This window comes from Phyllobates terribilis, unplaced genomic scaffold (genome assembly GCF_046119375.1).
Source record: "Phyllobates terribilis strain yellow unplaced genomic scaffold, ASM4611937v1 Scaffold_7__3_contigs__length_470593459, whole genome shotgun sequence".
Taxonomy (NCBI): domain Eukaryota; kingdom Metazoa; phylum Chordata; class Amphibia; order Anura; family Dendrobatidae; genus Phyllobates; species Phyllobates terribilis.
The window spans coordinates 77,728,875-77,754,670 of NW_027362767.1; the positions used below are offsets into that span (position 1 = coordinate 77,728,875).

Sequence of the window (25,796 nt, forward strand, 5' to 3'; positions counted from 1 at the left end):
CAAAATGGCAGTTTGGAGAAGGCACCCTTCAAATATCAGGGACCTGGAGCAGTTTGCCAAAGAAGAATGGTCTACAATTCCAGCAGAGCATTGTAAGAAACTCATTGATGGTTACCGGAAGCGGTTGTTCGCAGTTATTTTGGCTAAAGGTTGTGCAACCAAGTATTAGGCTGAGGGTGCCAATACTTTTGTCTGGCCCATTTTTGGAGTTGTGTGAAATGATCAATGATTTGATTTTTGCTTCATTCTCTTTTGTGTTTTTTCCTTGCAAGCAAATTAAATGAAGATAATAATACCAAAGAATTTGTGATTGCAATCATTTTCAGGAAGAAACTGAGTATTATCTGACAGAATTGCAGGGGTGCCAATACTTTTGGCCACCACTGTATGTAATTGAAAAGATGCTGGACAATTTTTCTTTTCATGAGAATCGCTATTATTTATTAAAACCAACTTGTCGGGAGAACTGATGGGTCCTCTTTATCTCTTTAGGTATTGCTTTTTGACTAGTATTTCAATTACATGTTTTACCAATTGCTGTGATTAGTAGTGTATGTTAGGGAAAAAAATTGAAACTTTGTTGTTTTCCGAAGCTGCTGGGTCCAGAGAAACGGGGTAACCAGGAGATTGGAAAGAGAGGAATTGTATTGAAACTCATTGTGAATAAAATTCCCCTCTTTCCCATCTCCTGGTTACCCTGTTTCTCTGGACTCAGCAGCCCCGGAAACACTGCATTTTCCTTTTTTTTCCTTAAAGTTCTGTGCCTGACTTGGTTAGGTTCAGCGGGTGGAGCAGCAGCCATGTTCTACTGTTCCTCAAGCCAGGGCCGGCTCCAGGTTTTAGAGGGCCCCGGGCGAAAGAGTCTCTGTGGGCCCCTTCAACACATACCACGCTTCATGATGCACAGATACAGCAGAGAAATATATATATAGTACAAGGCCAAAGATTTCACTTCTTACATTACATGACCGATATCTATTGTAAATTCCACAACAGCTCAGAAACCGGTGAATCGCTCCATACAGAATAATGGCCCCCATAAAATGCTCCATACAGGATACTGGCCCCCATATTACGCTCTGTACAGGATACTGGCCCCCTTATAATGCTCCATACAGAATACTGGCCCCCAAATAATGCTCCATGCAGGATACTGACCCCCATATTATGCTCTGTACAGGATACTGGCCCCCTTATAATGCTCCATACAGAATACTGGCCCCAAAATAATGCCCCATGCAGGATACTGGCCCCCATATTACGCTCTGTACAGGATACTGGCCCCCTTATAATGCTCCATACAGAATACTGGCCCCAAAATAATGCTCCAAGTAGGATTCTGGCCCCCATATTATGCTCTGTACAGGATACTGGCCCCCTTATAATGCTCCATACAGAATACTGGCCCCCAAATAATGCTCCATGCAGGATACTGACCCCCATATTACGCTCTGTACAAAATACTGGCCCCCTTATAATGCTCCATACAGAATACTGGCCCCAAAATAATGCCCCATGCAGGATACTGGCCCCCATATTATGCTTTGTACAGGATACTGGCCCCCTTATAATGCTCCATACAGAATACTGGCCCCAAAATAATGCTCCAAGCAGGATTCTGGCCCCCATATTATGCTCTGTACAGGATACTGGCCTCCATATTATGCTCCATACAGAATACTGGCCCCCAAATAATGCTCCATGCAGGATACTGACCCCCATATTACGCTCTGTACAAAATACTGGCCCCCTTATAATGCTCCATACAGAATACTGGCCCCCAAATAATTCTCCATGCAGGATACTGGCCCCCATATTACGCTCTGCACAGGATACTGGCCCCCTTATAATGCTCCATACAGAATACTGGCCCCAAAATAATGCCCCATGCAGGCTGTTCCTCCCACATAATGCCCCATGCAGTCTGTTCCCCTACATAATGCCCCATGCAGGCTGTTCCCCCCACATAATGCCCCATGCAGGCTGTCACCTCTCCCCTCCCTTATAATGCCCCATGCAGGATGTCACCCCCCCTTATAATGCCCGATGCAGGATGTCACCCCCCCTTATAATGCCCCATGCAGGCTGTTCCCCCCACAACATGCCCCATGCAGGATGTCACCCCCCTTATAATGCCCCACGCAGGATGTCGCCCCTCATATAATGCCCCATGCAGGATGTCACCTCTCCCCCTATATAATGCCCCATGCAGGATGTCAACCCCTCTTATAATGCCCCATGCAGGATGTCACCTCCCCCCCCCCATATAATGTCCCATGCAGGATGTCACATCTCCCCCCATATAATGCCCCATGCAGGATGTCACCTCTCCCCCCCATATAATGCCCCATTCAGGATGTCACCCCCTCTTATAATACCCCATGCAGGATGTCACCCCCTCTTATAATGCCCCATGCAGGATGTACACCCCCCCCCCCTTATAATGCCCCATGCAGGATGTCATCTCCCCCCCCCCCCTTATAATGCCCCATGCCTCCATATATTAAAAAACAAAAAAAACAAATACTCATCTCCTGCCGCTGCTCCGGACTACTCAGCGTCGCCGGCATCTTCCCGCTCTGCGCTGTGAAGGCTCAGGAGAGAGCGAGGTGTAAAGATGTCACCGCGCCCTCTGACCTGAGACGTCACAGTACAGCAGCCGCGGAAGAGACCGGAGCTGCTGCGGAGGCACGGGGAGCGGTAAGTATTGTAGTATTGTGCTGGGGCACTGAGCAAGCGGGGGGGAGCGGGCGCTGGCACCGCACCGCTCACGGGTCTCATAGCGAGCAGGGGTCCCCGACAGTGAGTGGGCCCCTCCGCCTGCTCAGGGCCCCGGCACTTGCCCGGGTGCGTCGAATGCTGACGCCGGCCCTGCCTCAAGCCCTATGTAGTGTTGTGCTTGCAATTTTCACAACCTTACCAGGTGAGCAGCTCCCTTGAGTCGCTCTTTATCAGTTATATCCCACCGATTTCACACCTTGAGTGCCTTTGCTTCTGTTCTTTCATTAGTAGTGTAGGGTAAGCTACCTTTGTAGTTATTGTCGGGCGCCCTGAAGGTATGCACCCGACGCTGGCCACAGTCAGGATTGCTGCTTTTTCCACTGTAGGAACTTATTAGAAAGAAACCTATATTGCATGTCCCGCTGTGTATCAAAGCTCAGTCTGCATACCGGCCAAACGGAGGGTGAAAGAACAAACTCCATCGTGTGAATAGGAGCCTATGGGCAAATTACTATATACATTATGTAATGAAAAGCTCCCATATATTGAGGCTAAGTGCACAGAAGCAGTGTGCACCTAGCCTCGTATTGTCTATAGTGGAGCATATCTAATAATGATAAAACCTCAATCCATTTTGAGCCAATGTATCAAGCAATTTATCAAGATGTATTTAAAGGGATATTCTCAAGTATGGAAGTTATTCCCAATCCATGTATACCAGGGAGGTATTCTCAAGTATGGAAGTCATCCCACCAATCCCGAGAACCTAGGCTCTGAATGAATTATGTATATTGCCGTTCCATTCAGTCTAATGGGAGTGCTTAAGACCTGTCGAACGCTGCCCTCGACTATCCCCGGGCAGAATGAATGGAGTGATAGTATGTACGATTGACCACCACTCCATTCACACAGGGCTCTTTAGAGCTCCTGTTCTCGTCCAAGCAGTCGGACCTGCTGTGATCGCGAATTTTCCCCTATCCCATAGATAGAGAATAAATTTCAAGCTTTGAGAATACAGCTTATTGAATTTTGTGCATCTTGCTCCCACGGACTGTAGATCAAGACTGACATACAAAACATCAGTCTCAATTATGCCAATTCCTTCCTAAAAGTCCAGTAATCCGACACACCCAAGACCACCGAGGTTCAGGGTGGTCAGAATTGGTTAGAAATTTTTCCGTAGGTTCAGCTGTTGAGCAGGGGATGTCACACCTTGTCACAACTAAGGGCATTTAGGACGAGCAAAAAGAACTGTAATGATGTGGCTTATACTGCAAGCCATAGGTAGAATATACGGAATAGCTGGAGAAATGGACTTAGTATTTATTTTAAAATGAATGTAATAGGTAGATGAATATTTCGTCTGAAGGAAAAGTAAACCAGTCATGAATGATATGATCCTAATGTCCAGGTTGAGTTATTTTTAGTGATAACGTGTAAATGTTAGAGCCGAAAAGTTCATGAACTTTAATGTGAAATGTAAACCTATTGTTGGTATCTTTGACATTAGGCCAAGTGAAATATTGCTGCAGACGCGCCCCTTGGGGCCGTGGGGTACTCGGTAGCCGGGCCGGTCCTTTTTGGGGTAGTCATGGTGTGGATGACTCGGTCCGTAGCCCCGGGCGGCCAAATAAAGATAAAGGAAAGGGGAATAAAGTTTTTGGGATAATGTTCGTGGTATGCGGCTATGTGGGGCTGCCGCAGCGGTGCAGATCCACTGGGGCTGATGGTGACGCAGCAGAGTTGGTTCAGCTCTCCATGGGCAGAGCTAAGCTCCAGGGCAGTATATGGTGATTCAAAGATATAGATGTTGTCGGTGCAGTGTAGTGCAGGGCAGGTGACGCAGTAATTAGCCAAGGACACAGCGGGGTGCGGTCTTCAGGTTTTACTCACAGTTCTTAAGTTCTCCAAGTTACAACTGCCGGATTATAACCACCCACGTCATCCTGTGTCCTCCGGGGAAATGATCCAGCCAACTCTCAGATATCTTGGAAGCACTTGAACGGGACCCATTTCTGTGTACCTCTCCAGGTCGTCTCACTGTGCAGGCTCTCGCCCTCCTTCCCTGCGCCTCACACTCAGTGTCCCAAGCCAGTGGCCGCGGGCCTTGTCGGGCGACGTCCTCTCTGTCCCCTTTGGTCCTATATGGCCACCTTTTCAGCGATTATGTGTGGACTATGGCTATGGCACATAAAGATACCGCAACCTCCGGTTTGCTAGCTGAGCCTTAAAGTACTCCACTAGGCTGGGGCCGGTCCTCTACTGCGGCCTGATCCCTCCACGTAAGCATGAATTCGGGCGCACGGGTGGCATCCCACACTCACCGTGCCCCTGGGATCCCTTCTCGCTCTCTCTGGAGCCCTCCTTACTGCTCCTGTCTTCTCTCCTTGCTTTCTCTCTCCTGGGCCTCTTGACTGGGCCCTAACTGAACTGAACTCCCCTCCCGCTCCAAGCACTGGACAGGAGACTGGCCTCAGCCAGAACTCTCTACTGAACTCCTCGTAGATCTTTCCCCCCTTTCTTTTATACTCCTCTTTCTGTGCTCCACTAAACTACTTCCTCCACCCACCTCCTCTACTTAGTTCCACCCTCCAGACAGGGACCAGGGACTGTGCTCTCCCTTAGGAGCAATCTCGCCCTTCCCTTATGAAGTGGTGTGTGTTGGATGTGGGTGTGTGGGTCCCGTGTAGTGCTCCCGCCTTACCTGAGAGTAGGATACCACACCTCTGGATGAGATGCAGTACCTCTGTGGCAACTGGACCCGTAGGGGCGCCACACTGAATTTCTGTAATAATTTATCATACTGCATGTGTAAAGTTAGCAGAATGGAGACTATTGTTATCTTACAACCGTTTAGATGGGCCAATAATTAGGAAGATCTTTTCCCAATTATATCATCCTGTCTAACTGTGCCGGCAATAACCCAACGGACGAGCAAAATACTCATTCATTAGGTTTGATGATTTTTAACTTGGCTTTAAAATCTTTTTTAGGGCTCATTCTGTGTATTAAACATTCTGTGTGCAAAACTTATAACATGGGTAGCACAAGGACCAATGCAAGTCAATGTGCTTGTTCATATGAACGTTTTTACACACGGACTGATGGTCACACCGCAAGCAATACTTTGATCCGTATTCCCGATCAAACTCGTCTATTTTAAGTCAATGGCTGCGCAAAAAAAAAATGGATAACATATGGGTTACCATCCATTTGTCAAGTGTTTTCACGGATCCGTTACAATTAATAAGAGAAAATTTAAAAATTTCAACTTTTGTTATTTAATAAATTGTTCGTGTTAAAACTGTATGCCATATGGAGGTACAAACCAGACATACAGATGGCACGCGGAGGTACAAACCAGACATAAAGATGGCACACGGAGGTACAAACCAGACATACAGATGGCACATGGAGGTATAAACCAGACATACAGATGGCACACGGAGGTACAAACCGGACATACAGATGGCACACGGAGGTACAAACCGGACATACAGATGGCACGCGGAGATGCAAAACGGATATACAGATGGCACACGAAGCTACAAACCGGATATACAGATGGCACACGGAGGTACAAACCGGACATACAGATGGCACACGAAGCTACAAACTGGATATACAGATGGCACACGGAGGTACAAACCGGACATATGACGCGCCCCTGGGCCTGTGCTGAGTAGCGTTGCGCACGCGGGAGCCTACCCGGAGCCGGATCTGATAGGGGTAGTAGTCTCGTGGCGGAGACCCGGTCCGTGCCCAGGGAGTCAGACTAAGTGGCGGTATATTAGCAGTAGATGTAGGACGACTACGCCACCCGTTGAATGCAGCTATGGAGCTGCCGCTGCAGGGCAGACCGCTGAGGCCGGTGGTAGGATAGTGCAGCGTAGATGGTATAACCCCCAACGGGAGGGGTATGGCCTCGGGGCAGCCGACGTGGATGATGGGGGTAGCAGGAACCACTCAGAGACGATGCGGTGTAGTTCAGGGTCTTTACTGGTGACAAAGATAGACCCTCCCGGAGTACTGGCTAGCGGTCGGGGCCTGGTCAGTCCTTGAGCAGATGGGATCCCCCTTGGCCAGGCGGAGTTGTAGGCCTCCCCAACTAATCGTACTCTTCTGGCTACCTTGCTAGAGGCGGGTAAAAGTAGCCCACGTCCCTGAGTGTACCGTGTGGTGCTCACCCGTATGGCCGGTGACTCGGGGCCTTCTAGTGGCTTCCGCTCCACGACGGCGGTGCTGGTCCCACGCGTGTGACCGTGCCTTCGGGTTTCTTGGCCAGAGGACCTGAAATCCCCTGCCGGGCGGTTTCTGCTGCTGGGTCTGGGTTAATCCCCACAGCCTCGGACTCCGGGTCCGGTAGTAACTCTTCAATCAGGGCGAGCTCTTCAGCTGCCAGCCCCTGATTCCTTTTAGCCTGCTCCCACAGAGCTCCTGATCTTTCTTTCCTATGCTGCTTCTCTTCTTCTCTGTAACGGGTCCGGGAGGCGGAACCTCTGAGCTACTATACAAGGGGGCGGCCCTTGTAAGGGAGCGGGTGGCAGTCTCTGGGTGAACGGACAGGGAGTTACGGCAAGTGATCAGGGCAGTCTCTGGGTAAGGGGTAGGTACGACCTGTGATGGCAGAGCCTCCGGGTAGGCTAGCAGGCAGATGGTAGATGTGTGCTCCCAGGTGAGCAAGCGAGAGTCTCTGGAATAGCAGGTGGTCACGGCACGTGACGGCGGAGCCTCCGGGCTGGCAGGCAGTTAGGTAACGGAGAAGCGCTCCCAGGTGAGCGGGCAAGAGTCTCTGGAATAGCTGGTGGTCACCGCACGTGACAACGGGACCTCCGGGCTGGCAAGCAGGCAGGTAACGGAGATGCGCTCCCAGGTGAGCGGGCAAGAGTCTCTGAGATAGCTGGTGGTCACAGCACGTGACAACGGAGCCTCCGGGCTGGCAAGCAGGCAGATAACGGAGAAGCGCTCCCAGGTGAGCGGGCAAGCTGGTCCATAGACAGACTGACCGGAGTAGTAAGGCAGACCGTCGGACCTCAGGCAAGCAGACAGGTAACAAGTATTCAGGCAGGAATCAGGCAGGTAACTGGCAGGTAACTGGCAGGAAACTGGCAGGAAACTGGCAGGAAACTGGCAGGCAACTGGCAGGAAACTGGCAGGCAACTGGCAACGGGACCTGAGGGCTGAAGCACAGGTGAGACACAGGTGCAAACAACATTGCTCGGGCACCTCCATTTTGGAGGAGGTGCCTTATATATGATGAAGTCCTCCGGCCATTGGCCGGGGACTCTTTAGGGCGGCGCGCGCGGCCCCTTTAAGAGGAGGGGAGCGCGCGCGCGCGCGCCCTAAGCACAGGGGCCGGGAAGGAGCGCGCGCTGAGAGCAGAGCAGGAGGAGGACGCCGGGACGGAGCGCGCGCTGACAGCAGAGCGGGGGGAGGATGCCGGGCACGGAGCAGAGTGGTGAGGGGAGCAGCGTCCCTGCCTAGCAGAGGGCAGGGACGCCGGCACTACAGTACCCCCCCCTTTAGGCCCCCCCTTTTTTAGGCCAGACAGAAATTTAGCTAGGATGAGAGGGGCATGGATGTTCTCCCGGGGCTCCCACGTTCTCTCCTCAGGACCAAACCCCTTCCAATCTACCAGGAAAAAGGTCTTTCCTCTTACCCTTTTGGTGGCAAGAATGTTCTCTACCTCAAACTCGTCCTCAGCAGAAACCGGAGCAGGAGGCGTACCTGTAGACTTGGAAAAAGAGTTAAGCACCACAGGTTTGAGGAGAGATACATGGAAGGAGTTAGGGATCCGTAAGTTGGCCGGGAGTTTCAATTTATAGGCCACCGGGTTGATCTGACTGATGACCTCCAGTGGGCCGATGAACCGAGGCCCTAACTTATAGGAAGGGATCTTGAGCCGGACATATTTGGACGAGAGCCAGACTTTATCCCCAGGGCGGAATTGAGGAGGGTCCAGACGTTTTTTGTCAGCGTGTCTTTTCATACGCTCGGATGACAGAAGGAGTGCGGACCGGGTACTCTCCCATATGGAGGAAAATTTGTTAACAAGAGATTCCGCAGCCGGATTGTCCGCCGAGGTGGAGACGGGAAACGGGATCCGAGGATGCTGACCGTAGACTACAAAAAACGGGGATTTGGAGGAAGACTCGCTCTCGTGATTGTTGTATGAGAATTCGGCCCATGGCAGGAGATCCACCCAGTCAGAATGGTGGGCATTAACGAAGTGCCGAAGGTAACTGGTCAGGTTCTGATTGATCCGCTCCACTTGACCATTAGACTGTGGGTGGTAAGCGGAGGAGAAGTCCAGGGTGACGTCCAGCAATTTACAAGTGGCTCTCCAGAAACGGGAAGTGAACTGTACCCCACGATCCGACACGATGTGACGGGGCAGGCCATGAAGACGGAAGATGTGGCGGATAAAGTCTTTAGCCAGCTCGGGTGCAGACGGAAGACCTGGCAGTGGAATGAAGTGAGCCATCTTGGAGAAGCGGTCAGCGACCACCCAAATGACCGTACAACCGGCAGAGACGGGCAGATCAGTAATGAAGTCCATCGCTATATGCTGCCAGGGGGCAGCAGGTACTGGCAGAGGTAGGAGGCGGCCGGCCGGCAGGTGTCTCGGAACTTTGTTGCGGGCGCAGGACACACAGGCAGAAACAAAGTCTATTACATCCTTGTGCAGGTTAGGCCACCAGTAGTGCCGGGTAATAAGCTGGAGGGTCTTTTTCTGACCGGCGTGGCCAGCTAGTTTAGACGAATGACCCCATTGTAGGATCTTCTCCCGATCAGGTACTGGTACGAACGTCTTACCAGGAGGAAGACGATTTAGACTCACGGGAGCCACCTGCATTACTCTGGCGGGATCGATGATATGTTTCGGATCCTCCTCGAGATCAGACACCAGAAAGGATCGAGACAAGGCGTCCGCCTTGACGTTTTTGTCAGCCGGGCGAAAATGAAGGACAAAATCAAAACGAGCAAAAAACAAGGACCACCGGGCTTGGCGCGGGTTAAGTCTCTGGGCATGCTGGAGGTAAGCCAAGTTCTTGTGGTCAGTGTAAATTATTACCGGGTGAAGAGCCCCCTCGAGCAGGTAACGCCACTCCTCCAATGCCAGTTTGATGGCCAATAACTCTCGGTCTCCTATGGAATAGTTGCGCTCAGAGGAGGAGAAGAGTTTAGAGAAGAAGCCACAAGTTACCATCCTCCCGGAAGATGATTTTTGAGTAAGTACCGCTCCGGCTCCAGAGGAGGAGGCGTCAACTTCCAGGAAGAACTGCTTGTTGCCATCTGGGCGATGCAGCACCGGGGCAGAAGAGAAGGCCTGTTTAAGGGAAAGAAAGGCCTCCTCTGCTTCGGGTGGCCACTCTTTGGGATTAGTACCTTTACGGGTGAGCGCAGAAATTGGGGCCGTCCGGGAAGAGAAGTGTGGTATGAAGAGGCGGTAGTAGTTGGCGAAGCCCAGGAATCGCTGAATGGCCTTCAACCCCTCCGGTCGGGGCCATTTCTCGATGGCAGACAGTTTCTCAGGATCCATTTGTAGGCCGGTCTGAGAGATAATGTAGCCCAGAAACGGAAGCGAGGTCTGCTCAAAGAGGCACTTCTCAAATTTAGCGTAGAGATGGTTCTGCCTTAGCCTGAGCAGGACCTGACGAACGTCCCTCCGGTGAGTCTGGAGATCCGGAGAGAAGACCAAGATGTCGTCCAGGTACACCACTACGCAGGAGTAGAGAAGGTCCCGGAAGATGTCATTGACCAACTCTTGAAAGACGGCAGGAGCGTTACAGAGACCAAAGGGCATTACCGGGTATTCATAGTGGCCGTCCCGGGTGTTGAATGCCGTCTTCCATTCATCCCCCTGACGAATACGAACCAGGTTGTACGCCCCACGAAGGTCCAGTTTGGTGAAGATCCTAGCCCCCCTCAGACGATCAAATAATTCTGGAATGAGCGGAAGGGGGTACTTATTCTTCACCGTGATCAGATTTAGGCCTCTATAGTCTATACAGGGACGGAGAGAGCCGTCCTTCTTTTTGACGAAAAAGAAGCCTGCTCCCGCCGGGGAGGTAGATTTCCGGATGAATCCTCTGGCCAGATTCTCCTCAATATATTCGGACATTGACCGGGTCTCAGCAGCGGATAAAGGATAGATACGCCCACGGGGAGGAGTAGTACCGGCTAGCAGATCGATGGGACAGTCGTATGGTCTATGTGGTGGTAATGTCTCTGCCTCCTTTTTATTAAAGACATCTGCATAAGACCAATAAGGAATCGGAAGTCCAGGTAGATTAGCTGGGGTAGGAGAGGGACGGACGGGATGGACGGGAACCAGGCAGGTTTTATGACAGTCTTGTCCCCAGCGAAGGACCTCTCCGGTTTGCCAGTCTAGCACGGGTGCATGTCTCTGGAGCCAGGGCAGACCTAGCAAGAGGGCGTGAGAGAGTCCAGGCAGAACATGAAAGGAGATACTTTCAGAATGCAGCATTCCCACCTGCAGGGTAATGGATTCGGTGATGAGTTGAATGGGGCGAGGTAAGAGGCCCCCATCCACGGCAGCGACAGACAAGGGTACAGCCAGAGGTTTGGTGGGGATGCGGTATTTCTCAACCAGGGACTGTGAAATAAGGTTCCCGGCTGCTCCAGAGTCAAGTTGGGCTAGTTCGAAATAACGGTTCTCCCCGTAGATGATCGAAACTGACAACAGCAGGGATGGAGAGGATTTATTCTTGTCTAGGTGGACCTCTCTGAGCGAACCTAGACACAGGCGTTTCCCGACCTCTCCGGGCAGGCACGGATCCGGTGCTCCTTACTGCCACAGTAGACGCAGCTCCCCTCGGCACGGCGTGAGTCCTGACGGGTTTTGACCATCTTGGTCTGGTCGACCTGCATAGGCTCAGGAGAGTGTACCTGGGGAGAGATGGAGGGAATGACGGGTTTCTGGAAAGTAGGAGCTAAACGTGGAATCCTTCTCTCACGGGTAACCTCTTTGGCACGCTCCTGGAACCGTAGGTCAATCCGGGTGGCAAGGGTTATTAGATCATCGAGAGAGGTAGGAATGTCCCGACCAGCAAGTTCATCTTTAATACGACCGGACAGACCCTCCCAGAAGACGGATACCAGAGCGTCGTTATCCCAGGCCAGCTCCGAGGCAAGGGTGCGGAACCGTATGGCATATTGGCCCACGGTGAGACCCTCCTGACGGAGGCGTAGCAGAGAGGATGCGGATGAGGTCTTCCGTCCGGGTTCGTCGAAGACTTTCTGGAAAGCCGAGAGAAAAGCAGGCAAGTTGGACACCAGGGGGTCTCCTCTCTCCCATAGAGGATTTAGCCAGGCCAGGGCCTCCCCGGTGAGATGGGACATGATAAAGGCAATTTTGGCCCGGTCGGAATTAAACTGATGGGACAAAAGTTCAAAGTGCAGGGTGCACTGATTTATGAAGCCCCGAGCCTGGGCGGAGTCGCCTCCGAAGCGAGGAGGTGCAGACAGCCGGGGACCAGGATAGGTTACCATGGTATTAGTGGGTAGCGGAGCTGCCGGGTTGCGAGTCATGGTACTGGCAGTGGCTGCAGGTGGTGCAGTCAGAGTGTCCAGGCGAGTATTGACATTCCGCAGGTGACCCAGGATGGACTCCTGTTGGGACCTTTGACGGGACAGTTCATGACACAGGTCCGTGAGCGAGGGAGCTTGGGTGCCACCGGGTTCCATGGCCCGAGCAAACTGTAACGGGTCCGGGAGGCGGAACCTCTGAGCTACTATACAAGGGGGCGGCCCTTGTAAGGGAGCGGGTGGCAGTCTCTGGGTGAACGGACAGGGAGTTACGGCAAGTGATCAGGGCAGTCTCTGGGTAAGGGGTAGGTACGACCTGTGATGGCAGAGCCTCCGGGTAGGCTAGCAGGCAGATGGTAGATGTGTGCTCCCAGGTGAGCAAGCGAGAGTCTCTGGAATAGCAGGTGGTCACGGCACGTGACGGCGGAGCCTCCGGGCTGGCAGGCAGGTAGGTAACGGAGAAGCGCTCCCAGGTGAGCGGGCAAGAGTCTCTGGAATAGCTGGTGGTCACCGCACGTGACAACGGGACCTCCGGGCTGGCAAGCAGGCAGGTAACGGAGATGCGCTCCCAGGTGAGCGGGCAAGAGTCTCTGAGATAGCTGGTGGTCACAGCACGTGACAACGGAGCCTCCGGGCTGGCAAGCAGGCAGATAACGGAGAAGCGCTCCCAGGTGAGCGGGCAAGCTGGTCCATAGACAGACTGACCGGAGTAGTAAGGCAGACCATCGGACCTCAGGCAAGCAGACAGGTAACAAGTATTCAGGCAGGAATCAGGCAGGTAACTGGCAGGTAACTGGCAGGAAACTGGCAGGAAACTGGCAGGAAACTGGCAGGCAACTGGCAGGAAACTGGCAGGCAACTGGCAACGGGACCTGAGGGCTGAAGCACAGGTGAGACACAGGTGCAAACAACATTGCTCTGGCACCTCCATTTTGGAGGAGGTGCCTTATATATGATGAAGTCCTCCGGCCATTGGCCGGGGACTCTTTAGGGCGGCGCGCGCGGCCCCTTTAAGAGGAGGGGAGCGCGCGCGCCCTAAGCACAGGGGCCGGGAAGGAGCGCGCGCTGAGAGCAGAGCAGGAGGAGGACGCCGGGACGGAGCGCGCGCTGACAGCAGAGCGGGGGGAGGATGCCGGGCACGGAGCAGAGTGGTGAGGGGAGCAGCGTCCCTGCCTAGCAGAGGGCAGGGACGCCGGCACTACATTCTCAACTCTTCTCTTCTCTTCTCTTCTCACTAACCCTGCCTCAGCCCCAGTTTTATATAGGGGAAGTTCTTCCCCTCCCAGGACTGGGCAGGAGGTGTGGCATGAATAGGATTCCTGACCAAGAGACCTCCCACCTGCTCTCAGACATAACATTGCTATTACTGTGGAGACCAGACCCCTGGGGTGCCACACATACAGATGGCACACGGAGGTACAAACCGGACATACCGATGGCACACGGAGGTACAAACCGGACATACACATGGCACACGGAGGTACAAACCGGACATACACATGGCACACGGAGGTACAAAACGGACATACAGATGGCACGTGGAGATGCAAAACGGACATACAGATGACACACGAAGCTACAAACCGGATATACAGATGGCACACGGAGGTACAAACTGGACATACACATGGCACACGGAGGTACAAACCGGACATACACATGGCACACGGAGGTACAAACCGGACATACACATGGCACACGGAGCTACAAACCAGACATACAGATGGCACACGGAGCTACAAACCGGATATAGAGATAGCACACGGAGGTACAAACCGGACATACAGATGTCATACGGAGGTACAAACCGGACATACAGATAGCACACGGAGGTACAAACCGGACATACAGATGGCACACGGAGCTACAAACCGGACATACAGATGGCACACGGAGGTACAAACCAGACATACAGATGGCGCACGGAGGTACAAACCGGACATACAGATGGCACACGGAGGTACAAACCAGACATACAGATGGCACACGGAGGTACAAACCGGACATAGAGATGACACATGAAGGTACAAACCGGACATACAGATGGCACACGGAGATACAAAACGGACATACGAAACACAATATGGATGCAAAAACGTGTTTTTTTCTGGACGATTTTGCATACGCTCATGTGAACCTGATCTTATCGGTAGCACATCGTCCTGTGAAAACGGCTCACCCATAGAATGAGCTGGCTGGTCTCGGTGACATCACTGAGAAACGAAGCAGAACGGCGCTGCATACTGAAGAGAGGGCGGTAGGTGAGTATAATAATACACTCACACTACATTGCATGAATATATCCATGCATTTAATGAAAAAAAATAGATGGGAGTGATTCTTTAGTGCACACAAAACTTTAGTCGGCCTGTCTATACGACTGACGATCAGCTTGCCTGCAGCCGATCAGCAATTGTTTAATGCCCTGGATCAGCAGGTTTAAAAGCACCATTAGTTATGTAAAATTCATGCTCCGCATTTCTCAATGTGATTTTTTTATTATTTTTTTTCTTTTGTTTTAGGCAAGTCCCCTGGAAATGAAGCTGAAAGCTAAAGACTGGTAAATTATCTATATAATTTCTTTATCATTTTCATAATTGGCAATCATCATGTGTATTTTTTTCTTTCTTCTGCACCAGAGGTAAACTAATATTATAAACGCAAAAACATGCGCAAACCTTTATTCATCTCCTCTTTCTGGAATGGCACCAGGTCACAACGCGCGTTTCGGCGTTAGCCTTCGTCAGGGGGTGCCCCTGATGAAGGCTAACAACGAAGCAGGAGAAGATGCATACAGGTTTGTGCATGTTTTTGCCTTTATAATAATAGTTTAATTCTCCTTACATTTTACTCATGCTAATATTCAAATAGCATATAACCTTGTATACGTCTAGAGACATGTCATTATCTGTCTCTACATTAATATTTAAGAAAAAAATATTTAGGAGTAGGTTGCTCCATATGACAGCCTATGTATGAACACTCACAGAGATGGATAAAATGAATTAAATTGTATTGAACATACTTGAGAACAAAGGACTTGCAACAATAATACATGCATGAGGAATCCAAAGAGGTAGAATCAAGTAAAGAAAATTGGTGGTGAGTCAAGTCTGACCTAAGTTATATAAGCTATGCTTAAAAAATGGCTGCCATGCATTGGTATGTGTACATGGTCTAAAATTGACCCCATTCAAACAGTCTAATCCATATAAGCAAAGCTGATAGATTATTGCTTACCTATGGTATAGTCACAAGACCACCACAACTGCCCTGACGCGCGTTTCGCACGTGTGCTTTATCAAGGGCTGTGTGAGTGTGCCTTTTTAACCTTCTGTTAATATTGTTATCTAATAAAGATTTATATATTATATTACCCATTTTTTTGGCTGTTTATTTTTTTGTGTTAGGCTTTTATTGTATTTTATATAGCCCTAGTATATATTTTTGCTTTGTGGTGTCATGATATATCTTAATACATATATATTTTGTTAATGAGAATCTCTCATACTTTGTGCACTATTTTTGGCTGATAATTAGCTCTATATAGATATATATGCGGGCTCAGTGTATGTGAAAGAAAGCATGAAAATAAACTCAGGGAGATGTGGAACTAAGTAATTAGACAAAGTATATTCATACTGTGGGAAAAAATATAAATTTGCATTTATAAGCCTTGCATACTGCTGATATTGCACAGAAAGTTTTATTTTTCTCTTAATCCGTACTAATTAGTATTTCTTGTCGATATTTAATACAGTATTTGGTGCTTATTTGGGTGATGGGGGGAATCTTTCTTTTCTTGATTTTTCTAAAATCCTGTTTGTTTGTTCTCCCAGCACTGAAAAACTGAATGTACGAATGGGATTTAGCCTTTGTGATGATGAGAGACTTTATCTCTCAAAGAGGAAGAGAATTGTCGCAAATACGTTGAAGAAACTTTTGAACCTTGACCGAGATTTAGAGGATCACGAGGTGTGTGTCCGCAGGCCACGGCGGATTATGGTATCACTGGCTTCATTCTTATTCTGTTGATTAACTAAGTGAAATCTATCTCATCTGCAGTATTGCAGGCACACTATAATTCATCTACATAGCAGATACAAACATATAAAAGAGTTGTAAACCCAGATAGGGGTAAGGTGTCCCAAGAGGCACTAGCAGTCATAGCGATACCAAACACAAAGTGCCAGGACTAGAATAATAACATTAATTGATGACAAATTAATGACCTTTATTGAATGCAAATTATAAAAAAATATATTTTTAAAATCCCAAAGTACAGACACAAAGACAAATTGGTGGATGATCCACTGTAGGAACCCTAATAATATGAAAATTCTCAATCACAAGATGACATATATATTATACAAATGGCCATAGAGGAGTTATATACAGTATAGCCTACAGATAAACATAGCAGACAATATCAGATGCAAAGTATAATAACTAGTAAACATACCCACCAAACACCCAATGTATGTTTCACCTCTGATGAAGCATTTATGAAACGCGCGTGGGGTGTTTGGTGGGTATTTTTACTAGTTATTATGCTTTGCATCTGATGTTGTCTTCTATGTTTATCTGTAGACTATACTGTATATAACTCCTCTATGGCCATTTATATGTGGTCATAGTTGTTGTCCAGCAACAGACCCCCCCATGTCCAGCAACAGACCCGTCCATGTCCAGCAACAGATCCCCCCATGTCCAGCAACAAACCCCCCATAGGCTCTCCATGTCCAGCAACAGACCCCCCCATAGGCTCCCCATGTCCAGCAACAGACCCCCCCATAGGCTCCCCATGTCCAGCAACTGACCCACCCATAGGCTCCCCATGTCCAGCATCAGACCCCCCCCATGTCCAGCAACAGACCACCCCTCCATGTCCAGCAACAGATCCCTCCACCCCCATGTTCAGCAACAGACCCCACCCATGTCCAGCAACAGACCCCACCCATGTCCAGCAACAGACCCCACCGTAGGCTCCCCATGTCCAGCAACAGACCCCCCATAGGCTCCCTATGTCCAGCAACAGACCCCCCCCATGTCCAGCAACAGACCCCCCCATAGGCTCCCCATGTCGAGCAACAGACCCCCCCATGTTCAGCAACAGACCCCACCCATGTCCAGCAACAGACCCCACCATAGGCTCCCCATGTCCAGCAACAGACCCCACCATAGGCTCCCCATGTCCAGCAACAGACCCCCCCATAGGCTCCCTGTGTCCAGCAACAGACCCCCCCATGTCCCAGCAACAGACCCCCGAATGTCCAGCAACAGATCCCCCCTCCCATGTCCAGCAACAGACTCCCCATAGGCTCCCCATGTCTAGCAACAGACCCCCCCATAGGCTCCCCATGTCCAGCAACTGACCCCCCCATAGGCTCCCTATGTCCAGCAACAGACCCCCCATGTCCAGCAACAGACCCCCGAATGTCCAGCAACAGATCCCCCCTCCCATGTCCAGCAACAGACTCCCCATAGGCTCCCCATGTCTAGCAACAGACCCCACCCATGTCCAGCAACAGACCCCACCATAGGCTCCCCATGTCCAGCAACAGACCCCCCCATAGGCTCCCTATGTCCAGCAACAGACCCCCCCATGTCCAGCAACAGACCCTCCCAATGTCCAGCAACAGATCCCCCCCTCCCATGTCCAGCAATAGACTCCCCATAGGCTCCCCATGTCTAGCAACAGACCCCCCATAGGCTCCCCATGTCCAGCAAGAGACCCCCCACAAGCTCCCCATGTCCAGCAACAGACCCCCCATTAGCTCCCCATGTCCAGCAATAGACTCCCCATAGGCTTCCCATGTCTAGCAACCGACCCCCCGATAGGCTCCCCATGTCCAGCAAGAGACCCTCCACAGGCTCCCCATGTCCAGCAACAGACCCCCCATAGGCTCCCCATGTCCAGCAACAGACCCCCCCATAGGCTCCCCATGTCCAGCAACAGACCCCCCATAGGCTCCCCATGTCCAGCAACAGACCCCCCCCCCCCATAGGCTCCCCATGTCCAGCAACTGACCCCCATAACCATTAAAAAACACATACTCACCTCGCTCCCGTTGCCCCTATACTGTGCCTGTCTCTGCTCCTGTCTCCGGTGCACAGTGCACCGCTCAGCTGAGCATACGCGATGACATGACGTCATCGCATCTGCTATCTCACTCACTGATTGGTGGAAGAAGGGGCCGGCGGCGCCATCTTCCACTAATGCAGTCACCGCTGTTTGTATCCTGAGGATGCAGATAGCGGTGACAGTGGGCGGTGGCGGACAGGTGGGGGAGGGCGCGGTGCGGCCATCGGGCCACTGTTTTCTTCCCACAGCTGTCTCAGTCCGCGGGTCGGACGGGGACAGCCAAAGGGCCGGATGTGACCCGCGGGCCGCACTTTGCCCAGGCCTGCTATAGCAGATACAAAGTCAAATTTTAGGGCTTTTCCTGGCTGCATAATGGTAGGCAGATGATGGTCTAAGGTTAAATGGGGCTTCTAGTTGCAGACCATCAACTAGAATACTTTATGTATAGAAAAAGATGGCTCATCCATGTTTCTTGGATAAAAATCTTTACTTAGCGCTTTGCATTAAAAAAAAAAACAACAAAACTGACGCATTTCTGGTTGTGTTATCGCCCTTAATTGTAATTCATATATAGACTTTTGATGTACAACATAATCATGAACCTCCCAGCAATCTTTACATACTTTTATTGATGACAGATTGCTTTCTGTTACCTTTTTAGTTATCTCAGCCACAACAATGAGCTGAATGAGCAAAGTGACAGCCATCATTACAAGTCTGTAATCCTCCATTATGGAATAAAAAGATCTTTTATGTTGTGTAATCTTTTTTGGAAACTAATGCACAGCAACATTTAGACATCCAGTTTTTCCAGCCTAATTGGTAACCCATAAGTGTCAGCAACTCTTCCAATTTTTGTAGTAGTTGCAGCTTGAAAGACGTCCAACATTAGTGTTTTGGTGTCTCATGCTGTGCACTTCTCCGATCTCGTCTGCCGCTACAGGTTCCCGTGATCGCCGTCACAACTACCGGCGGTGGTGTTAGAGCAATGACCTCTCTCTACGGCACGTTGTCTGGACTGAAGAAACTGAATCTCTTGGACTGTGTGTCTTACATCACAGGCGCTTCAGGGTCCACATGGTGAGGGCCCTTCATGTTATTAGACAATTGGTCATATTTCTATGTCGTCTATGTACTGACTGCAGTTGTATCCTTTCAGGTCTATGAGTAAACTATATGAGGATCCTAACTGGTCGCAAAAAGATCTCTCTCCACACATACTGGATGCTTGTAGGAACGTGACCAAAAGCAAGACTTGCGCTTTTACCTTTGATCGCCTAAAATTTTATCATGATGAACTATCTACACGATCAAAGATGGGCTACAAGACATCATTCACAGACCTGTGGGGACTGATCATCGAGTCCATGTTTTATGATGGCGTGAGTCTGTTGTTCATATGATCATATATGTTACTGATAAATAAGCAATTATGCTGAGTTATTTATGACACAATACAAAACCCTGGCTCTCTTAGAGCAGAGGAGCACAACATTTTTTGGTCCAATGGCCACATTGTCATTCTGGACCAATCTGAAGTGCCACAAAAAATTTGAAGAGGTACTTACATGGATACATTACCAGAACCATCATCAGTATATTCATACATCATCAGAACCAAGTATTAAGTATTTGTGAAGGATTTGGAGAGTTTCTGCTCCCAAAAAAAATCACACCCAAACTTACTTAGTTTTTGGAGCAGAAACTCAACCAAATCCACCTCATAATCTCAAAACTAAGTTTTGAGGATTTTTAAGTTTTAACTTGATGGATGGGATTGTCAAGCGAGATAGTTGCCAGCTGAAGAATCAGCCAAACAACAGTCCGGTAAAGTGTATGGGGGACTTTATTTATTTATTGCATTAAATCTTATGTATGATCTTTTTTAACACTATGGTAAGTATTGACAATGTGACTAAAATATTAATTTAACAGGTCAATGAGGCAAAACTATCAGATCAAAGGAAAGCATTGGCTCACGGACAAAATCCGCTCCCTCTGTGTTTGGCAATGAATGTGAAACCAAATGAATGTTCCACACTGGATTATAAAGGTTCGTTATAAACCGCCCTTTAGATAGGATTTATTATCAATGTAAACTGGTTATTGGGAGAAGCTCTTAAGGTGCATTTACCTTGAAAGATTATTCTTCTGTAGAACTCTCGTTTCATGATAATCTGGAAGTGTTAATCACTTCCGATCGCACAATAAAATGCTAAAATAATCTTTTGTGCTGCACAGAAGATCATCGTTCTCGGCGGCACATCATCCAGTGTAAACAAGACTCGTGCTGCTGAGAAAAATGGCACCCTGTGCGCACTGATTGATCTATTACTGATCTTCAGTATGCATTGTTTGCCATGGCCTGCCTGTGTAAGCAGGATATTAGATGACCGCCAATTGGTAAGTACTTAAAAATCGCGAGTCGTTTAGTGCTGCTGGATCAGCTGATAATGGTACAGTAGGTCTATGAGGACCTCCTCACCTATCCTGACAGCAGATGTATACAACATTCTAGATTCCAGATCTTTTATTATGGGGAGGAGGTCAATATTTCCCTATGGATTTGAACTGGAGGCACGTAGGTTTATAATGGAGTCCTGGGAAATGGCTGTTGGCTATCTCATGTGTATACTCATGTTTATATGTAAAAATACATTTCCAGCTGCCCAAAGGGGATCTCTCTTCCACCCCTTTTGTAAATATAAAAATACATAATATATGTAAATGTACTCTCTTCATAAAGCTATGCTTAGTGGGATTGCCAAGCTTGTAGTTTGGAAGATAGCTAATAATAATAATGATTTTATTTATATAGGACCAAAATATTTTGCAGCACTTTTGCAGACCAGATTCACAAAGAACAATTGCATTAGCAATGTGATAGGCCTGCATTTAGAGATGTGTTTTATAGAGCACGCTTATAATTGTGGATACTGGGAATTAACCAGATTGTCTGGGGTAGTGCATTCCAAAGTACTGGCGCAGCACGAGAGAAGTCCTGAAAACGGGAGTGGAAGATTTGGAGAATGGTGGATGTTAATCTTAGATCATTAGCAGAATGGAGAGCACGGGCAGGGTGGTAGACAGGCATGAGATGTAGGACAGTGCAGCATTGTTGAAAGCTTTGTGGTTGTGAGAGAGAAGTTTATTTATATTTTATTCTATAGCAGATGGGTAACCAGTGCACTGACTGGAAAAAGGTGAAAACAGCAGTGTAGCTGCTGGACACAATCTCCCCTTCAAGCATGCTTTGTTTTTAGAGCATGCTTAAAATTGTGGATACTGGGAATTAACTGGATTGTCTGGGGTGTTGCATTCCATAATACTGGCGAAGCACGAGAGAAGTCCTGAAGACGAGAGTGGGAGATTTGGAGTATGGTGGATGTTAATCTTAGATCATTAGCAGAATGGTGCAGCATTGTTGAGAGCTTTGTGGGGGAGAGTGATAAGTTTATACTTTCTTCCATAGTAGATGAGTAACCAGTGCAATGACTGGCACAAAGTGGAAGCATCAGTGTAGCTGCTGGACACAATCTCCCCTTCAAGCATAATGGTATTTGAATATTAATTATGACATATAAATTCACTGTATATCCATCATCTAATGTACTGTTCACAGAATGGTGTGAGTTCTCACCCTACGAGGTAGGACTGCTCAAGTACGGAGCCTTCATCCGATCAGAAGATTTTGGCAGTGAATTCTTTATGGGAAGACGGACAAAGACACTTCCAGAGTCAAGAATCTGTTACATGCAGGGTAAGACATCTGGATGGTTTTATATAAGGAATAAAACTTTCACATGTGTTGTGTGCAGAAACATTGAGTTGTACCTATTAGTAAATATGGTCTATATAGTAAAGCAGCACTGTGATAATGCTGTCCGCCTCATCGTCACTGTAGTAGCAAAATGGGACTGCATATGGTATATAGTTTATATCTGACAAATTGGTCAAAGAAAAGCATAATCACTATAATTTATTCACCATAATTGACAACATTGCCAGCGCTTAACCAATGGTCAGGACTTATTCCAAACAAAGATAATGTAAAAAATTATTATTATTATTATTTTAAAACCCTCGTCATTTCCATCACTATGTACATACATCTGAAATACAGAGGAGTATGAATGCATTATATAAATAAAAGATATAGCACTGGGAAAAATGTTTTAGGCTCAAGTGGAAAAAAATGCAGCAAAATAAGAATGCTTGCAAAAAATAGATGTGTTAATGGTTTATTTTTATTACTTAATAAAATGCCAAGTTAAAGAACAAAAGAGAAATCTACATCACAACAATATTTGGTGTGATCGATCCCTGCCTTCAAAACAGCATCAGTTCTTCTAGGTACTTGTACACATTTTTTGAAGGAACCCTACAGGGAGGTTGTTCCAAACATCTTGGAGAAGTAACCACAGATCTTCTGTGGATGTCACTTGCGCAAATCTTTCTGTCTCTTCATGTAATCCCAGACAGACTGGATGATGTGAGGTCAGCGTTCTGTGGGGATGGATCATTACTTCCAGGATTCCTTGTTCTTCATTACACTGAAAATACGGTAGTTCTTAATGACATTTGCTGTATGTTTTGGGGTCATTGTCCAGCTGCAGAATAAATTGGAGCCAATTGGAGCCAATCCTTATGTGATTGAATGATGGATAATTACAGTATCTGCCCAAATTACTTAGAGTTGAGAATTTGGTTCAGATTAATAGTGTCCTCAATGCAATGTACTGAAAAGTAGCCACAAACTTGCAGGGACCCTGCATCATGCTGCACTGTTGCCTACATACCCTTACTATTGTGCCGCTCTCCAGCCCTACGGCAACAAATTTCACAGACAGATATTTCACATTTTGACTGATCATTCCAGAGCACTTGCTGACACTTTTCTGCACCCCAGCTCCTATGAGTTTGTGTATAGTTGTGTCGCTTGGCCTTGTGACCAAAACTAAACCTTCTGTGTGGAAACAATTCCTCCATGAAGACCACTTCTGGACAGATTTCTCTGAACAGTAGATGGATGTTGCTGGGTCCCACTGGTGGCTGCCAGTTCTGAGTTGATGGCACTGCTGGACATCTTTTGATTTCAAAGGGCAGTAAGGATGTGTCTTTCATCTACTTCACTAAGTTTTCCTTGGTCGATCACTGCGTCTATGGTCCTAATCATTGCCCATTTCTTGGTGCAGACACTTACGGTATCTATCAGGCAATGCCATCAGTGAAGTGTTTAATGCCTACACGTCAATCTGGCCCGCAGGGTGATTATATTTGGCCCGCGACACCAGAACTACCACCCCTATGTGGGGCCATTATTCTGTATGGAGAACTTTGTGTGACCCATTATACTGTATAAAAGGCAATGTGGGGCCCATAATTCTATAAGGAGGACTATGTGGGGTCTATACTACATTTAGGACTACGTGGGGCCCATTATACTGTATGGAAAGCTATGTGGGGCCATTATACTGTTTGGAGGACTATGTGTGGCCCATTATACTGTATGGAGGACTATGTGGGGCCATTATACTGTTTGGAGGACTATGTGGGGCCCATTAATTTGTATGGAGGACTATGTGTGGCCAATTATACTGTATGGAGGACTTTGTGGGGCCATTAAACTCTTTGGAGGACTATGTGGGGCCCATTATACTGTATGGAAAGCTATGTGGGGCCATTATACTGTTTGGAGGACTATGTGGGCCCATTAATTTGTATGGAGGACTATATGGGGCTCATTATTCTGTATGGAGGACTATATGGGGCCCATTATTCTGTATGGAGGACTATGTGGGGCCCATTATACTGTATGGAGGACTATGTGGGGCCCATTATACTGTATGGAGGATTATGTGGGGCCCATTATACTGTATGGAAAGCTATGTGGGGCCATTATACTGTTTGGAGGACTATGTGGGCCCATTAATTTGTATGGAGGACTATATGGGGCCCATTATTCTGTATGGAGGACTATATGGGGCCCATTATTCTGTATGGAGGACTATGTGGGGCCCATTATACTGTATGGAGGACTATGTGGGGCCCATTATACTGTATGGAGGACTATGTGGGGCCCATTATACTGTATGGAAAGCTATGTGGGGCCATTATACTGTTTGGAGGACTATGTGGGGCCCATTAATTTGTATGGCGGACTATATGGGGCCCATTATTCTGTATGGAGGACTATGTGGGGCCCATTATACTGTATGGAGGACTATGTGGGGCCCATTATACTGTTTGGAGGACTATGTGGGGCCCATTAATTTGTATGGAGGACTATGTGGGGCCCATTATACTGTATGGAAAGCTATGTGGGGCCATTATGCTCTTTGGAGAACTATGTGGGGCCCATTATACTGTTTGGAGGACTATGTGAGGCCCATTAATTTGTATGGAGGACTATGTGGGGCCCATTATACTGTATGGAGGACTATGTGGGGCCATTATACTGTTTGGATGACTATGTGGGGCCCATTATACTGTATGGAGGACTATGTGGGGACCATTATACTGTATGGAGGACTATGTGGGTCCATTATACTGTATGGAGGACTATGTGGGGCCATTATTCTGTATGGAGGACTATGTGGGGCCCATTATACTGTATGGAGGACTATTTGTGGCCATTATACTGTTCGCAGGACTATGTGGGGCTCATTATTCTGTATGGAGAACTATGTGGGACTCATTAATTTGTATGGAGGACAATGTGTGGCCCATTATACGGTATGGAGGCCTATGTGTGGCCCATTATACTGTATATTGGTTGGCCCGCTACTTTGTCTACGTTTTTCATTTTGGCCCTCTGTGTGTTTGAGTTTGACATCCCTGGTCTAATGAGTCCAAATTTATTCTACAGCAGGCCAACGACCCCAAACATACAGCGAATGTTATTAAGAACTATCTTCAGTATAAAAAGAACAAGGCGTCCTGGAAGTGATGTTAATTGATAAAACACTTCTGTTTTTTTAAAGAAATTAATTCCTTGCAGCACTTTTTTCACACCTGCCTAAAATTTTTGCATAGTACTGTACACAGTAGCGGTGATGATTAATGCTTGCCTTTATTGGAGTGCAGTTTATATACTATGTACAACTCATTCTGCTAATATATACAAGCTGCTTCAGCTTTTATTGTAACTGTTTGTACTTTTATAGTTCTTCTATAACTCTTAATAAAAAGTTCCATTAAAAAAAAAAATACAAAATATAAATGAACAGTAAAAAGTACAATCAAAATAAGGGCTAAAATGGTAGAGAGGACCCTGCCCGCCAGGACTCACAGACTACATGGGTGAGGGGAAAGAGACGATAGCTGAGGCGCAAAGCTGCTTATTGAGTTGTGTAGTGGAGGCTGGGTGGAAAGCTTTTCTGAAGAGTTTGTTTTTCCAGTTGCCTTTCACGAGGTTACAGAGTGGTGGAAAGTCTGA

At 48.1% G+C, this 25,796-nt stretch overlaps 1 protein-coding gene across 3 annotated transcripts in view; it reads left to right on the plus strand.

Moving 5' to 3' along the window:
- Positions 1-25,796, plus strand: part of LOC141153736 (cytosolic phospholipase A2 delta-like) — a 60,624-nt gene that overhangs the window by 18,213 nt on the left and 16,615 nt on the right. For all 3 annotated transcript variants that reach the window (XM_073638831.1, XM_073638832.1, XM_073638833.1), the window contains 6 exons: positions 14,796-14,833; positions 16,113-16,248; positions 19,302-19,438; positions 19,518-19,740; positions 20,294-20,411; positions 21,981-22,118. In XM_073638831.1, coding sequence (XP_073494932.1) covers positions 14,796-14,833; positions 16,113-16,248; positions 19,302-19,438; positions 19,518-19,740; positions 20,294-20,411; positions 21,981-22,118 — 790 coding nt within the window. The remainder of the gene's footprint in view (positions 1-14,795; positions 14,834-16,112; positions 16,249-19,301; positions 19,439-19,517; positions 19,741-20,293; positions 20,412-21,980; positions 22,119-25,796) is intronic.